Here is a 16,687-nt window from a genome sequence, read left to right as displayed (position 1 = left end):
GCGTATGCAAATCTGGTTTAGTTTTGATTCCTTTTGCAAAGGCATCTGTTGTGCCATGACTCTGGTCTGCTGCAGGGATACTGCAAGGATCCAGGTTTTACAGGAATTACTGAGCAGGCAACTCTGAGGTTTGCCTATCTTCCGCTCTCATTAGCATTCACCTAGCATCAGGATTTCTAACACTCCAGCTGCTTGCTTTCATCTAAGCCTCCTGCCTCTCAAGCTGCTCCACCTCTGAGCTGCTCGTGTGCTGGCAAGTAAGAGGTGGGTGACACTGTGTCACCCCAGCATTGAAAAGCAAAAGAAAAGCTTTGCATATAGCCAGCTGTGGGTCTTAGAAGGCTCTGCAATGTGGTCTGTGCTGTTTCTCAGTGCTGAAGTTTAAGGGAAGTTTGCAGGAATTAAATCATGTATTAATTATTTAGCCACATGTTTACGGCGGAAAACTACTGTCAGAAAGGAAAACCTGATTTTGTTTTTTTGAGGCGTGGCCTCTTCCCCTGCAATGTCATCCAAGTGGCAGAGAGGCTGGACCCTTTCTGTAGCAATTCCCTCCTCCCATGCTTCCCTCATTTAAAGCCTCAGGAAACCAAAGCTGTGAGCCAGAACACTGGGGAAAAAAAAAGGATAAAAGCAGGCACACGCTTAATGAACTTGGAAGTCTTTACCAGCTGAGTGCAGGCGGCAATTGGATGGGTCCTTTCAGAGTTCGTTAACAACACAAAATAATGAAGTGGCTCAGAAATGAAGAGGCCAAGTGACTGGCTTGGGTCCTCTTGAAATGAACAGGCGTGAGTCTGTGTGTGTCTGTGCACATGGATGTGTGCACCTTAGCAGCAGCAGGTGGGCTGCTGCAGGCTGTGGGCATGGAGCCGGCGCATCGGCTTTGCTCTGCTTGCGGGGCCTTGTGCATTTTGTGGCTCCCAAAGTGTTAAAAGTTCTGTTAAAACCTGGAGTGTTTTTCCGTAGGTCTTCCTGCGTGATGTCCTCGTGTTGGTTTTTAGGTGGGGGAAGGCTTGGCAGGGTTGGTGTACTGCATTGTTGGTATTCCGGGAAGAAAAGCCCATTCTCACACTTTATAAGCCTGATTTGTGCTGGAGCTCTTTGGGCAGCTCATTTCTGAGTGGGCTGTGAGTGACTTCCCCCAGGGTCACCACTGACCGTGGATCGCTCCTCTGCCCTTGGACTTCCCTGCACACATGTAGTGTCTGAATTGCTGCTTTTGTATCTTCCGACCACGCTGCAATGCTCACCCACCGGTGTACGTACTGCTAGAAGACCAGGCAGCTAAAAGACTAAAATGCACTGTGCTCACTGTAAAAATTGGCTTTGTAATGTTGTTCCTTTTTATATGGTTGAAGAGGTGGTTGCGCTTCACATTTTTTCCTTTTTTGGTTGTTTTTTTAAAGAGGTCAAATGTATATGAAGTGCATGTTTAACCCTGAGCTTTCTGTTTGTACATCTTGGTGTCGAATCATCTGCATGAAGGACGCGGTAGTGCCATGTCTGAGCTTGTCCCCTTGTGCTTTAGTCAATAGGAATTTCTCTAGATCGTTGAGTTTTCCCCCAGATGATTTTCTTTAATGTTTAGTTATTTGGAGACATCAAAACAAAACATCATGGTGGCCCTTTGTTTTCTTACAGTTTGAATATAAACAACAAAGCCTCGTGGTTTGAAGTTAATTTGTTAGTGTAAATAAATTTCTTGCCAATGAGTATTATTGTTGTTAGACAACGAATGCAATAAAATGAGAAATCCTGAATCTTTATTAGAATTTGTATCGAGTCCTCACTTTCCTGCCCATTCGTTGGTCATTCCAGAAGTAATAAATGGTAACACGGCATTTGTCCTCTCCTTCCTTCTGTGTTGTTCTGATCCCAGCTGTTGGCCAAAGTGTGGCTCCTGGGCCTCAGACTGGATCTCATTTATGGTCTGCAGTGATGCAAAAAGAAGTAAATATAAATATATACAGGGTAAGGAAAGAGAATGACTTTTTTTCTCGGTCCTTTTTTCTTGGTAAGCGGATGGAACACAGCACAGTTTTGCTGCAGGCTGCTGTCCAGGTTGGCTGCTCTCACACTGATGCTGGTCAGCATTTGTTGTTCTAAAAGCTGCTTTCATATTTTACATGGAAGTGTAGTTTAGCTGTAATGAGCGTTTCACACATTCAAAGCACAGCAGTTCACCTACTCAACACAGTAATCTATCTTCTTTCTTTATTGATTCTATATTAGTAAAGCATTAAATTAGGGAAGGGGACACACAGTGTCTGCTCTGTCGGTCTCTTGCTGGCTTCACCCCTGGCAGAACCCAGGCCAGGAGCTCAGCACAGGATGGGAAGCCTTGGGGCCTCAGCTGGGCTGCCCAGCAGCCACATCACTGATGCTTCCCTCCACTGACACAAACAACCCCTGCAGGGTGTAAGAGCAGCCCCAACCCATAAGCAAGAAGAACTTAATTAAAACAGATGCACTGAAGTGTTAAGTGTCTGGAAGTCCAAAACTGACATGTAAAATGTGTCTGCTCAGCAGCATCCTGAGACTGGAGGCGTTACGCTCATGTCCTTGCTGTGCCTCTACCTGTAGGCAGGCTGCTACAAAAACCTGCTGCAAGGGAATAGTTAACAGCCATGAGAGAACACACTCCTCATTTTGTGAATGGCCTAAAACAAAAGGAGTGTGACAAGCCCCAGCAATTTGTTGGTTTACACCTGGAGATGCTCCACACTGCTGGCAAAGGTGAAGTATATCTTTGATCAGCTGTTCGCAACAATGCTGAGGGAAATGCTGGCTGTTAGACAGCCACAAAGTAAATGCAGTCCCAGCACAGGGAGCGCTTCAGCTGTGTTAGCAGCTCTGGTTCAGGACGTGATCTCTTTATTACAAAGCACTTAATCTGCTGGAGAACAAATAGTGACACAAGCCTCAAGTGGCACTGCTGCCCAGAGAGCTGTGGAAGCCCCATCCCTGGAGGTGCTCGAGGTCAGGCTGGATGGGGCCCTGGGCAGCCTGAGCTGGGGCTCACTTTGCAGTGTATTGCGACAAAGTGCCCACCTGTGCTCCCTGTGAGGCCTTACCAGGACAGCTATAGCTCACAGTACAGGGCTCTGTGGAAGACGGTGCCAATGAGCAGTTTCCTGTTGTAGACTGTTGCCACCGAGGTCCCCTGCAGCACGGAGCCATTCTCAGCATAGACGCGCGTCACCGTGGGCTGCTCTGCCAGGATGTTCTGGATGCGCAGGACCTGCCAGGGACACAGATACTGAAACCTACTGTAGGCAGAGGGCACATCAGGATGGTAATTTAAACAAATGAGCATCATCTGCTGCTGCTAACCATGATGACTTCACCATGTGGCTCCTGTGATAGGACCACAGGTTCAGGGAAGCACGGTCCAGGAAGACCTGCTGTTTGGATTCAATGCAATAGAGAGGCTGCCCCAGCATGAGGAATGCGCCTGTTTTCCTCCAGGCTAAAACACCTTCTACTCAACATCTTCTCATTTCCAATCTCTTTCAAGACAGAGTAAACAGCCGCCCACTATCATAAATCTACAGCTACGAACGAGGACCGTTTCGACTCGTGTCTCATGGGAAGCCTCGGACAACACAACAATCAGCCACCTGCACGCCCTGCTGCCAGCACCTCACCGATGCCAGGAGGAGGAAGCACGGCATGTCACCTGCTGATGGACTGCGCCTGCAGACATCGTTCCAGGGAGAGTGCTCCTGGCCCTGCTCTGCGCTCAGCGCTGCTTTGGTTTGGCTCAGGGGTGCTGGCTCAGTAATTAACGCAGTCCATCAAAATCTGATTGCTCAGCCACAGCTGCACAGAAAGCAGCCTAAGGAGCCTGGAATGACTGAACTCCTATGTGAGAATTATTCAGCTGTCTCTTAAGGATCCAAATAGGTGTTTGTAAACTGAGTACGTGCTACTCAGGTTTCCCACGTGAGAGCAGAAGCTCTCAGCTAGGAGCAAGCACAGTCTTTGCCTTCACAGAGGCTGTCCAGGCACTTTTCTCTGTAACCCATAGCTAAGCTACACAAGGATGGTTTGGACAATGGCACTTTCTGGCGCAGAGATAACCCAGAGACATCTCCCAAAAGGCACCTCAGAGGCAGGAGGGTTATCTGGGTCATTGAAGAATAGCTTCATCCCATTTGGATGACATCCTGTCCAGATATCCCCAGTGTCAGGATCAACAGACAAGTTATCGGCAAGAGTGTCCAGCTGCAGCGTCTGTCCAGCACAGAGAGAGAGTAAGAAAAAGAGAGATGTTAAAGCTGTCAGAAGCCCTGGAAGTTAAATATCAGACTGTCTTATTTTCAGTCATAAACAATAAACCTATCCAAGACTCTCATCTCACATAACCTAGCCTGACTGTATGTCATTATTTTCTCCCTCAATGATCTCTTCCTTCCCTGCCCACTTTATCCCCTCCTCCATGCCGGAAGCCTGCTCTGAGATTTTTCCACCTTCTACCATGCTCATGTTGGTTACTTCTGTTCTCTGAGGACACACCCAGGCTGCCTGGAGCAGACTTCCCCTGCAAGACCCTTCTCTGATGGCGGGACCTGCTGGTAGGAGTCATACAGCTCTGCAAGGAGTAGGAGTCATAGAATCACAGAATTGCTCAAGTTGGAAAAGACCTTAAAGATCATCATGGCAAGAGCCGTTCCAACCAGAACGTCGTGCTTGAGCAGGTTAAAAGTGGAAGCATCATAGGGACTACTCTGTCCAAAATTCACATATGCTTTTTTTCTCTGGAACTGCAGCACCTTACCTTCACATGGGTTAAATTCCAATCAGCATGCTTTTCCATAACGTGGACATTATGATCAAATATATCTGCAATATAGATGTACCTTCAAAAGAAAGCGCCTCTTAGCAATGTGCACAAGTAAGCAAACACCAAAAACAGTCAGTTCCTCTTGTGTAAGCCCAGCTCTTCCTGCAAGGAATTTCACCTTATACTCCTTGTGTAGTAACAGAAATGTCAAGCAGGCCAGAGAGCACTGAGCCTGCTGAAACACTGCTCCACACTGTTCTTCTACTAAGCAGGCCTCGAAGGATCATATCTCCAAATCTTTTTTTTTTCCTTTTTAAATAAATTTAACTTAGTCTAAACCACACGACTGGTTCAGACACGGGGGTTCAGACTGTAGGACTGTACAGCCTTCCTCACTTTCAGAAAGCCTGCCCCGTTAATCCTTGGAAACAACACACATGACTTTCTGTACCAGCTGGTTAGAATGCAACAGCCTTTGCTCTCATTGCGTATAAACCACCATACAGAAGAACACACACTGCCTGCAGCTAAAGACAAAGACATGTGGCTTCTGTTCTACAAACCCATTGCATCACTTATGCTCTACAGGTAGCATCTTGCCTCTCATGAGCCAGGGCAGCCACTGACCACAGAGGGTCCTATGTGTCCACCTAGGACTTGGGGATTCTTATGTGTGGTTGAATAAAATCTGAGGCAAGAAGAAACTTACTTTTTGTCGGGTGAAATGTTAATTCCATTGGCTGAATAAAACCCAGCTGCCACTTCTTTAACTTCTTTTGGACTGTAGTAAACCACATTTGACCAAGTTAAACCCAAGTACATTTCCAAGAACATCAAGATGAAGTCAGAGAAGTAGTGGTCATTGGTAGCATAGAAGCTGTCAGGCCCCACAGCTACTACATCATTCACACTGAAAAAGAAAAGAGAAAGAAAGAAAAGAACGAAATGAGGGGTATGAAGAAGCACTGTAAGACTGCACAGAATCCAGCGAGAACACAGACAATCCATGGTCACAAAGGGGCTGCAATTACAGCTTTCACATCAAATTACAACTTTGGCAATCACTGTGTTGTTTAGAGCCTCCCTTTTTAGTTCTATGTTCCTTTTTTTATGCACCAGAATTATGCAGTGCTGAAAGCTGAACAGGATGGTACGACATAAACAGGAAATCTGGCTACCTGCTTACAAGACCATGGAAATTTTTCTCTTTTGATTACGTTCAGCTGGAAACCAGAAAACCAGTAGGAGTTGTGACAGCTTTATCTTTCAGGCTACCTTTATCTTACAGTCATTTTGTAGTAGTACAGACCAAGAAAATTCTGTAGGAAATGAGAGAAAAGAAAAAGCTAGAAGTATGGTTACTTTTACAAAATAACAATTCAGAATAAAAGAGTATCTGAAGATTCCTATCTGTGGGGAACTGAGAATGGGTTACATGAGAGAAGAAAAGGATGCCAAACTGAGCTAATTCACTGGCATCAATCACAGTGGAGCTTAAGACTGACTTAGTGATACAACTGTTAAAACTCTCACTACAGAAGAGACTGGAGGAATACCATTTTTAATGGCATGGATAAAAAGTCATTAAAAAGAGAAACCAGACATCTGGTTAAAGACAAATTAGCCTGTATTAATAACACCCTAACATCAAGAATATCCGACTTTGGATTTTACTAAAAAAGCTTGTTCTTTCAGCTCCAATACCTTGTCAGAAGGTCGTGTCGAATGGTTTTTAGATGTACAAGAGAATTGTCCTCTTCCATAAATTTAAACAATTCTACTGTGCTCTTCTGGTGTGGATGATTCACAACAAAGAGGTACACGGTGTCATCTTAAAAGAAGGAAAAGGAAAAAGCTGGATTGCACTAGATCTCTGCAACAGTAGTGTGGAACAATTTGGGATTTGGTGCATTTCCCTCCTGGTTCTTCGGAGGCAGAATGATTACCAAACTAATGCAGGATCCAATGCAACTGGATCCAGATCTCCATCTATCCACTGACATGGCTCAGCTACAGAGCATTGCCATGTAAACAAAACTTTTACTACCGTGTTTCTACCATGTGGAAGTAAAATAAGGACTTTTTATGAGTGCCCAGGCCATTGGATTTCACAGCTTGATGCCTTACAGTGGCTGGTTGTATGGAATATAGCCACAGTCAGCTAGGAAGGAGGGGCAGAACCCCAGCAAATTCGGTCCCTTTGGTTTACTTACCATGTTTTCCGAGAAAGCTGCAGTCAAGCCTTCGCTTTGACAATGTAATACTGCAGTACCTTTACCCAGCTGTGTTGGTGAGACCCTAAATTGGCCATCAATTTCTCCAGTGGAACATCTCTTAAAGGGTGCCTGCCTTGGGAAGCCAGTGAAGCTGCAGGAATGGCTCTCTTTGAGCATATTCAGGACTTCTAATTGCCTTACTTGAAGCTCCAGTGAAACAACAGGGGAAAAGAGGGGAAGGACAGCACAGAGGGGTGGTCATGGACAGCCACTTGCTGCCTCCCCGCTGTCTGGCCACTGCTTATCAGTGAAGCACGTGTCTCCTGGAGACCCTTGAACCCAAGGATGACAGATGTAAACTGGCAAGATTAACTTCACGTGGCTTTTGCCTTTTCAAACATCTCCCATGCTTTCTTTCCTTTCAGTATAGAGTGCATCTTTCTGTCTTGGACAGTTTGAGACCTTTGATGTGCAAAAGCTTTTGGTTCAGCAGCCAACCTTTAGAAAAGAACCCTCAAAAGACCAAGTGCCTGAAAAATGTTTTCTCTCCCACAGTATGTTGGTTACTGGGGGTACAGTGCAAGGCCCCAGAGAGATTTCTGCTTGTAGCCCTTAGGGTGAGGTTTACTACCATCACGGGTTAAAGTTCTCCTCACCTTTGTCTATGTAAGTGCTGATCCCATGAGGGGTAAATGATCCTAAATCAAATCCACGGCTGATTCTCAGTTCAGATGCTCTTGGCTTTTTTTCATTCAAATCCATCAAAAAAATTTCACCTGGCTTGTCTGGTGCAAAGCTCTTCAATCCTGGGTATTTCAAACCCTGTAAAACCAAAACATAAGCAGATCATTTCTGGCTGAAAGGCAAGAGGAGCACAGCACGACTGTAAATGCAGGAGCCCTGTTGGGAGTCTGCAAGCACACACAGATTTGCCTTCTGCTCCAGCCACCAGCTGCAGTGCAGCAGGGGGATAGGCTCTGCTGTCTCTGGTGAGCCCTGAGGCCATGGAACAGAGGGAACAAGCTGGGGTCCATGCTACATGGACAAGGCCTCCTACCCTGTGCTGGCTCACCTCCTGTACTTCCCAGGTGGGAACGGGACAGTTCTCCTGCTGCTCCTCCAAGCTCCTCGCATCCTACAGCTGCCATCAAGGTGCCAGCAGCCCCACCATGGTGCCATAACACCATACCAAGCATCCCTGGCCAGGCCATGGTGTCTCCATGGGCCAGCACTGAGCAGAGCCCCAGGTACAGGGCTTGGACTGCTGCACCAGGAGACGCCAAAGCCCAAGGCCTTCGCCCAACCACTGTGGGGCAGCACAGTTTATTCAGACTCTCCCTGTGCTTCAAACCACCCCATGCAAAGATGCTCTTGGGGGAATGAACTGGAAGACCAGCACAGCCAAACGCATCCAACAGAAACATGGTAAAGTCATGGTGAAGGGCAGGGCTGGGGCAGCTCACACTTCTGACACAGACATTCAGATGTGCCCAGAGCACACAAATGAAAACAATATCAGCTTCTGTTTTAGAAAATAATCTGTAGGCCTCTCTTCCTGATTACAAAGAGAAGTTTGAGAGAGAGCCTAGAAGCAAAAAAATCTCTCAACCGGAAACAACAAAATCACCACACAAAATCTGTGGTGTTGGTTTTGCTTTTATTTTAAGACAATAAGGAGTTAGCACACCTTTTCTGCAATGGAGAGGTTTTACATTTCAACATTTCAAGTAAGCAGCATGAACGAAATTCAAGGTTACACAAGTGCAATGGGATACATGTGTGAGATCGGCAGCCACCACTGTTGTGTTGAGGAGTGCACTTGCTCAAGCAAGGAAACACTGGTGAACACAAGTCAGGTCTGGGCTGACATCCAGGCTCATAGGAACTAAAGAAACCATTTTGCAGGCTTCACCTATTGCCTCTGCAGATCAGGCAGAGCCTGCCCCTGCACAGAGAGGGATACTTACGGAGCTGATGAAAGCCAGTCCATTAGGAAGGATGTCAATGTCTTCTGAACCAGCTTCTGCAAAACAGAGATAAAACAGTTTCTGTCAAAATACATAAAACATTCCCCACTGAAAAATCTCCTATTGAGCACAGTTCCAGCTCACACAATGCCACTGTCTCATACAGCTGCTTGATAGATAAAGCCCAGCAGAAAAATTCAGCAGAGTACTAAAAGCAAGAGTAGCACTCTAGGTTAAGCAACAGCTCCGGAATCACTTCTTTTTGGAGGCTAACATGTCCCCCCAGCACCACATGCCCTGTGTGATGCAGAACGAGCCGCCTGCTTTTGGCAGCTCTGCTCTGCGCAGGCTCTGGATTAAGGGATTTCCAGGGCAGCACTTTAGGGATCACTCAGCCCCTATGTGCACATAAGCCAGCCCACTGAATTTCACACACTGGCTCCTGCACTTGAGCTGGGACACTTGGTTAAGTATTATAAGCAAATATTTAGTTAAAGCTCTTGAGTGATAGAGAGCCTGCTCCATCATTAACAGCTGAGGGCTGTCTCAGTCAGACCACGCTTTTAACTGTGGGTAATCACTTCCAGCATTGCCAGTTCTTGCTAGAAAAAAAGAAAGACCAGCTCACAGAAGAGAGAGCTAATTGGAAATGGACGATTAGAAAGCACAAGTTTGGAGGACTTTCGGGAGGAATGAAGGGAGAGCAATGCCCTGAACTACTTACTACTGCTTAGAGGAAAACTGCAGAGCAAAGCAAATTCGGGCACTTCTCAGCCATCTCATGGCATATGTGAAAGAGGAGCATGGCAGGAAGAGCCAGGAAAGCTTGGCTTGTTTGGTGGTTCAGCTCCAGCAGGGAGAAGGGACCGTGGTGGGAGGGCTCTGTGTTCATTGGCATGATCAGCAAAAGAGAGAGGAACTGATTCATCATGCCTAATTGTGCCACACCAGAGGCTTATTCACCACATTATCTACGTAGGTTTTAAAGAAAACTTCAACAGACCTAGAAAGCTAGAAACATGATTTACTCTGCTCTTTATTTTATCTTAGTACAATGTCTTCTGCTGATGCAGTTGACAAAAGCCATATCTGGGTTTTGTGTCCAAAGGAAGTGAGTATCATGCCTATATCCCATGAATTTCTCCAAAATGCAAGTATTTCCAGAAGGTTCTGCAGCAACTTCTGGAACTTCAGCAATTGTTTCAGGACACACCATTAGTTTATTATGAACTGGTGATGTGATTAGACCCCCACAGAATTCAGAAGGTAGCACTGATTCTACAAACGTGGCCCTTTTCACATATTTGTGAGTGAAGTTTAAGATGACATGCAGTTTTTTTGTTTGTTCCATGTTGCCTATATTGCACAATATTGGACAAGCAGAACAGATCAAAGTCTTCAAAAAGAAAGAGAAAGGATGAAATTGTGCAGAAATAAAAGGGCCCGCTAGAGAATTCCATTTACTCTAGGTTTGCTTCCTTTAACACAGATGCATCGTTTTTAAAGCAATTATGACAGACTGCAGCAGCTGCCTGTTTTCATGTGCAGCTGAAGAACATTCTGCACCGAGCTGATCCAGCTCATCACCTGTGCCCCACTTACGAGGCCACAAGGAATATTTTAAATTAATATATTATTAATATTAATTAATATAATTAATATTTAAAAGAGTGACAGACTCTTCATTCAATGGTATCATCGCATTTTAAAGGGAAAAGGCCCAGGAGGACTGAGATGCACAGAAAAATACCTTTATGCAAAGTGTGAACAAACTCAGAGATATGAGTACAGCAAAAGCCCTGGTTTGAACAGCACTACCTATGCAGCACTTAGATGCTAGGGCTGCAGCTTATAGGGCTTAGCATCATAACTCTTCTGGAATTAATTTTGGAAGACATTTGCAAAATTGTTATTTCTATTTCTGCCAGAAATAGGCCAAGTTAGCTTCACATTTTGAATACTGCGACAGAAGGAAGCTGAGGTGAGGGGCAAGCTCAGTGCTCAGGGTCCAGTTCACAGAATCACTGAATTGTAGGAGCTGGAAGGGACCTCCACAGATCATCAAGCCCAACCCCACCTGCAAAGCAGCCCCCTACAGCAGGCTGCACAAGTAGGGGTCCAGGCAGGTCTTGAATATCTCTAGAGAAGGAGAATCCACAACCTCCCTGAGCAGCCTGTGCCAGTGCTCCGTCACCCTCGCTGTGAAAAAGTTCCTTTGCAGGAACAGAACTGAGGCTCTGTAAATAAATCTGCTGCAGCCTCCATGGAAAGCCAGGTGCCCAGAATTCACCTGATTGCCATGTAAACGTCAGGCACAGAAGTTAAGATACTGTTTGGAAATTAAACAAAGCTATAGCTGTGATTTCCAGCTCTTCTTTCCTCATCAGTGCGTTTTGCAAAAGTCCTGAAAGACTTCAACAGTAAAAGTAAAGAGCAATATGCTTAAAAGAATTACTGAGGACTGATTCTTGTATGAATCATCACCAAGCGAGCACGACTGAGTCCTGCATGAGTAAATTACAGCTCGGTCTTGAAGACTTGAAAAGATTTTTTCAAAGGCGATTTCTAATGACTTCTCCCACACATAACCTCAGGCGAAGGAACTCTGCACACAGCTATTCATTGCAGCAATTGGACTTTAGAGATGTTTGATTCTGACATGAGGATTTATGAAATGACACGGTGACTCAGCAAGCTCAAAGGCGAGGCTCTGCAGTCTCACCTGAAGACTCCTCACCCATGCAAAATCCATGCAATTTCAGTAGAATGTAACACTACAGGAGGGGAAAAAAACACCAATAAGCCTCTACTAAGCTTAAACAGTGCGATCCAGGGGAAAGGGAGTCAGATTGCGTGTTTAAAGGTAATCGTTTGACACTCGGGTTATACTGAAGGAGGAAAAAAAAAAGTAAGACAGAAACATTCCCATGCACTAAACACAAGACCTAGAGTTCAAAGTCAACATTGCAGCCATTCAGTTGAACCTCTTCACAAACCGGACTGGGACGACAAGTATGACCCTTCAATACATACGTATATACTTACTGAAGCATTAAATACCAATGAAAAAAGAAGGGTGCCAAAGGAATTTTTCAGTGTAATTTTCTTCCTGTGGCTTTTCTCCACCTGAAATTCTGCTTGGCAAAATACGAAAGCGTGCCAGCAAGCGAAATAACACATTGCCTTCGGGCTGAGGCTCAGAAGCTGCCTTTAGCAGTCAGTTTCAGAAGACCAGACAGAAGCAGCGGACTCAGGGGCTCTGAGCACCTACCGATCCCTTTTATGAGCTGGCAATTCGGGAGGGCTACAGGGTCAACTTCTCGTGTAGCATTGAGTCTGTTCCTGCAAGAGGAAAGAGCAGGTTAACAGGTTAACACGCAGCCACTGCCGAGCAGGTAATGCTCCTGGCTATCTCTGCTTTATTGCCTGCCATAACTCAGCCACGAATCAAACACTGAGCAAGCAAAACCCAGAACTGGCAATGGTGCCCCAAACAGCCGGAATGGTTACGTGCTTCCCGAGATGAAGCTTTCGTGATTTCACCCGCCCCAGTTAAAATGACAGCCACGCTCTCTTCAGGTTTCAGCCATTAAGTATAGCAGCATCCTGCAGCCAGGACCAGCACTGTGGGTGGGAAAGGGCAGCCTCCCACCCCAGCCCACAGCCATTCCCAGTGTGCCTGCACTTCTCCATTTATCATTCTGCATTAAAAAGCAGCAGCAGTGTTATTGCAAGGCACGACTGCTGACATCCTAACAACAAACAAAACTTGGCAGTACAGCTTTCAGGATTAATTTCCCTGTCCCTTCTCCTTTTCTTTCACTCACAGCACTCCCTGTCAGCCATTCTGATTTCGTAGTATCATGGCATCAGTTAGGTTGGAAAAGACCTCTAAGATCACCTACTCCAACCACCAGCCCACGCCACCATGCCCAGTGACCACGTCCCTCAGTGTCACATCTACATCATTCCTGAAGACCTCCAAGGACAGTGACACCTACCTCCCTGGGCACCTTATGCCAGTCCCTTCACCACTCTTTCCGAGATAAAGTTATTCCTAATACGCAGCCTGAACCTCTACTGGCACAATTTATGGCCTCTCCAGCACACCTACAGATCCCCAGGTCATGCTTTACAGGATGAGGCACTGACAGACAGGCAATTAAACAGATTTCTGTCTCTTCCTCTCCACCACTGCACTACACCTGCGTTAATACATGAAAGGCCCCTCACCACCAGGACTGCTGTCTTTCACCATGGTAGCATGCAGTGTCATAAGGATGCATGTTGAGTTCCTATGTAAAAATGTCAAACCGGTGTCCTAGATTTTATTTGCAAAAAAAAAAAAAAGCTTTTAAACTAACATTTACTCTTCCTTTGCATACAGTCTGTGCACACATGTTAATACTGTGCTCCACGTACAGGAAATTCCGAATGCAAAGATCTCATGGCAAAATCTATCCACATTTATATCATCGGTAGGTTGCTTTGAAAGTAATGCCTCCTATTTATTTTCATGGAAGCTACAACAGATTCAAAGAGCACAATAACACTATTTGATAGAACATGTTCTCAGCTACATAACACTGTCAACACAGTCACCACCGCTAGCTCTGCATTTTCATCAGCAGTGAACAAGAGCCTGCATACTCATAAACATCTGCACCAGCAGCAATGACCCACTGTACCACAGCCACTGTGGTGGTGTCACTGCTAGGAAAATGTTGCCCACATTCCATCTTTCTCTGGCCCAGACAGACAGAAGTCAGAAGGCACCAGAACCAGACCATATGGTGCATGTGGTAGGACAGTCCAGCCAAGACTGGCAATGTGCCCCATGGTCTTCAAACTGAAACGGCGCATGGTGTTACTGCATTACAGGAGAATGATTGTTTTTTCTCTGGCCAGACTCTAGAAATTGGAGCCTTTAGCTTAGTCAGCATCACAATGCAGCGGTCAGAGCTGAAGGTTTTCCAGGTTCCATGAAATCCAGAAGGATCGCCCCTTTCCTACCTCAAAAGAGAGTGCACATCATTTTAACCACCAAGGGCTGCAGCTTGAGTATTTTCTTTGATGGGAAATTCACATGTCGGCACTCCATGGCACACTTTTTGACTCCAGCTCATAGTGGCTCACATCTCATCACTGGTAATGATGTGATCCAGAAAACTGTCACTTTTAGCATTGTATTGGCTCAACAGATCCTGACAAACTTGTATGTTCTTTCTGTTCCTATGTGAGAATTCATGGGACCCACATGGCACAAACTTTGGGATATTCCGACACTTGCACCAGCATTTCCAAAGCACTGAAACTAATATTCAGCTCCATATACTGTTCCTTGGTTGTTGTCAACTGATTCATGTGGATGAGATGACCAAGACAGTCTTCATTTTGTGGTGTGACAGCTGTGCATGGCTGTCCGGAATGTGGCTTTATCTTCCATGTTGCTGTTACCACTGCTGAAAGGCACCACCAAACACCTCATTGCGCTCACATTCACTGCTGGGGCTCCATAAACGCTCACCAAGTGTCAGTGAGTATCAGTGGGTGCCATTCCTTCTGCATGGAAGAAGTCAGTGTCACACCTTTACTTCATACACACTCCCACGTCAGACGCCATTGTGTCAGACTGCCCCTGTGCTGCCATCCGTCACACGGCAAGAACATGTAATAGCGTATTGGTGGGAAGGTTCAACCTCAGCTGCCAGACCACCAACATCCACCTCTGATGTCATGAGCCAATATAATGAAATAGGAAGCATCGCTGTTAGAACTGCCCTCGTTAGTTCAGGCCAGGAGAAAGGACAAATAGGGCAGAGGAGTGCAAGGGAAAGGAGCCAAGAAAAGCTCTTGCAGCAGCTCTCCCAGCACCCAGGGGGGATCTCAGCCCCCAGCACAGCAAGACCCCAGCTCAGGGCAATCATGTCCTGTATTCATGCTGCTGCTTTCTTGGGATTTCTGCCTTCCCTGTTGCAGGAGCCCTTCCCCAGTGGCCTGCAAGCCTCGCAGTGCCAAAAGCACAGCGGGAGCACAGCCAGCAGCCGAGGGGAGATGATGATATCCCGACGGCATTCCCAGGGAAACACTTTGTGAACTGGAATGAGAGTAATTCGAAAGGACACTGGTCACAAGCCTGCAGCATACACAGAGGCTTTTTCGAAATGTGTCAGTTTATCTAGCTCACGCAGCTTTAGCTACCGAGCCAGATGGCCTAGATAGCTGACCAGCCTTCCGAAAACATGTCGGACCCACAGATCAGGGGACACAGCTTCAGGAAAACAGGAGTTTGCCTCTTGGTGCAGCCCGGCGCCTGGCACCTCTCCTTGCTCCAGCTCCAGCCCCCCGCCTCCCGACCCACTTTGAGGCACACAGCAGCAATCCCTCTCCTGAGCAGCGACCCGTCACATATTCAAAGCCCTCTCTTTCACTATTCCCTTTCTCTAGGCTAAGCAGCCCAAGAACTTTCCTTCCTACCTGACAGGACTGAAAATCCCCTCTAATTGTTGGGTTTGCTCCCAGTTCCCTCCAAACTGCCTTAGTCTTTCTGGCAGCGTGCTGCTGCTTCAGCACAGAGGCTGGGGGGTACACGGTACTGAGTGTCATGGCATGATAACACTGCGTGTGCATGCCAGTGAACAACAGATATCCTTTACATACATACTGTTTCTGTATACACGTAGGAACACGGTGTGCGTATATGAACAAGTTACATATATTCTTCTGAGGAGAACAGTAACCCAGCACAACCCAGCTCAACTCCTGTTCAACTTTTACAAATTTGATCAGAGCTTTCTCTGGGGAACAGTTAGCAGCTGCAGCGTGTCGGCAAGAGAATCTGTGTAACTTTAGACAGAAGCACACAATAACTTCTTTTTCTGCCACAGGAACTTTACTCAAGGCCTATTAGGGAGATAATAGCTGTATAAACAAACCTGATTTAAGAAGAATGAGGTCTGTAGGATCTGTAGCAATTCCTCAAGCCTGATCTTTGAAGCACTTCAGGGACTCCTGTACTATGGCACAATATACCAAACTCAACGAGCAGCAGAAGGCTGTGCTGGGTTCCTGCCTTCCAGCCAGGTGGTCCCAGGGATACCAGTAGCTCCCTGGTGGCCCTACAGATACTGCTGAGAGCTCAGCGTGCAGGAAACCCACCCGCAGGCGTCGGGGGATCCTGTTTTTAGTGGGAGACCTGCCTCTACCTGACTGCCAGCAGCTGCAGGTTGCAGACCTGTCAAGAGCTGGATGCACATCCTTCAGCATTTGGATCCTAATGATAATGATGCACCGGCGTGCAACGAAGTACTTCAGCACCCAGGTGAACTCGTTTCAGCGCTGGCGCTCAACTCAGAGGGCACAGCTAGCTTCCAACTCGGGGTGCACCTCACAAGCACGCGGCCTATCAGCCAGAGCTCGGCCTCAGCAGGACGCAGCGCAGCAGCTGCTCGCAGCCCCGATTCCCACGTCCCGTTCGGCCAACGGGCAGCCCGCACACCCCGAGCGGCGGACCCCTCGCGGGCACGCGGCACGAGGCGGCGCCCCGCGCCCCGGCTGCGCTCCCGCCGTTCCCGCCGCGCTCACCGGAACGCCAGCAGCCGCTCCACCGCCAGCGCCGCCGCTATCCCGACCAGAGCCGCCGCCAGCACCTTCCCCATGGCCGCTCCCGGCTCCGCGCTGCCCGCCGCCTCCCGCCCCGCCCTGGGCCGCGCCGC

General features: G+C 47.0%; 1 protein-coding gene across 1 annotated transcript; it reads right to left on the bottom strand.

Moving 5' to 3' along the window:
• Positions 1-1,749: 1,749 nt before the first annotated feature.
• On the bottom strand, positions 1,750-16,660 carry PON2 (paraoxonase 2). Its single transcript, XM_042888794.1, has 10 exons — positions 16,557-16,660; positions 12,244-12,314; positions 8,973-9,028; positions 7,662-7,827; positions 6,494-6,620; positions 5,499-5,699; positions 4,784-4,865; positions 4,111-4,239; positions 3,078-3,244; positions 1,750-1,933 (listed from the first exon to the last, which is right to left on the bottom strand). Exons 1-9 carry the CDS (start codon positions 16,628-16,630, stop codon positions 3,086-3,088), a joined length of 1,065 nt encoding a protein of 354 aa, XP_042744728.1. The 5' UTR covers positions 16,631-16,660; the 3' UTR covers positions 1,750-1,933; positions 3,078-3,085.
• Between the last annotated feature and the right edge of the window lie 27 nt (positions 16,661-16,687).

This window comes from Lagopus leucura, unplaced genomic scaffold (assembly GCF_019238085.1).
Source record: "Lagopus leucura isolate 7727_CA_CO unplaced genomic scaffold, USGS_WTPT01 Super-Scaffold_100157, whole genome shotgun sequence".
NCBI lineage: Eukaryota > Metazoa > Chordata > Aves > Galliformes > Phasianidae > Lagopus > Lagopus leucura.
This window is presented reverse-complemented; position numbering and strand designations above follow the sequence as displayed.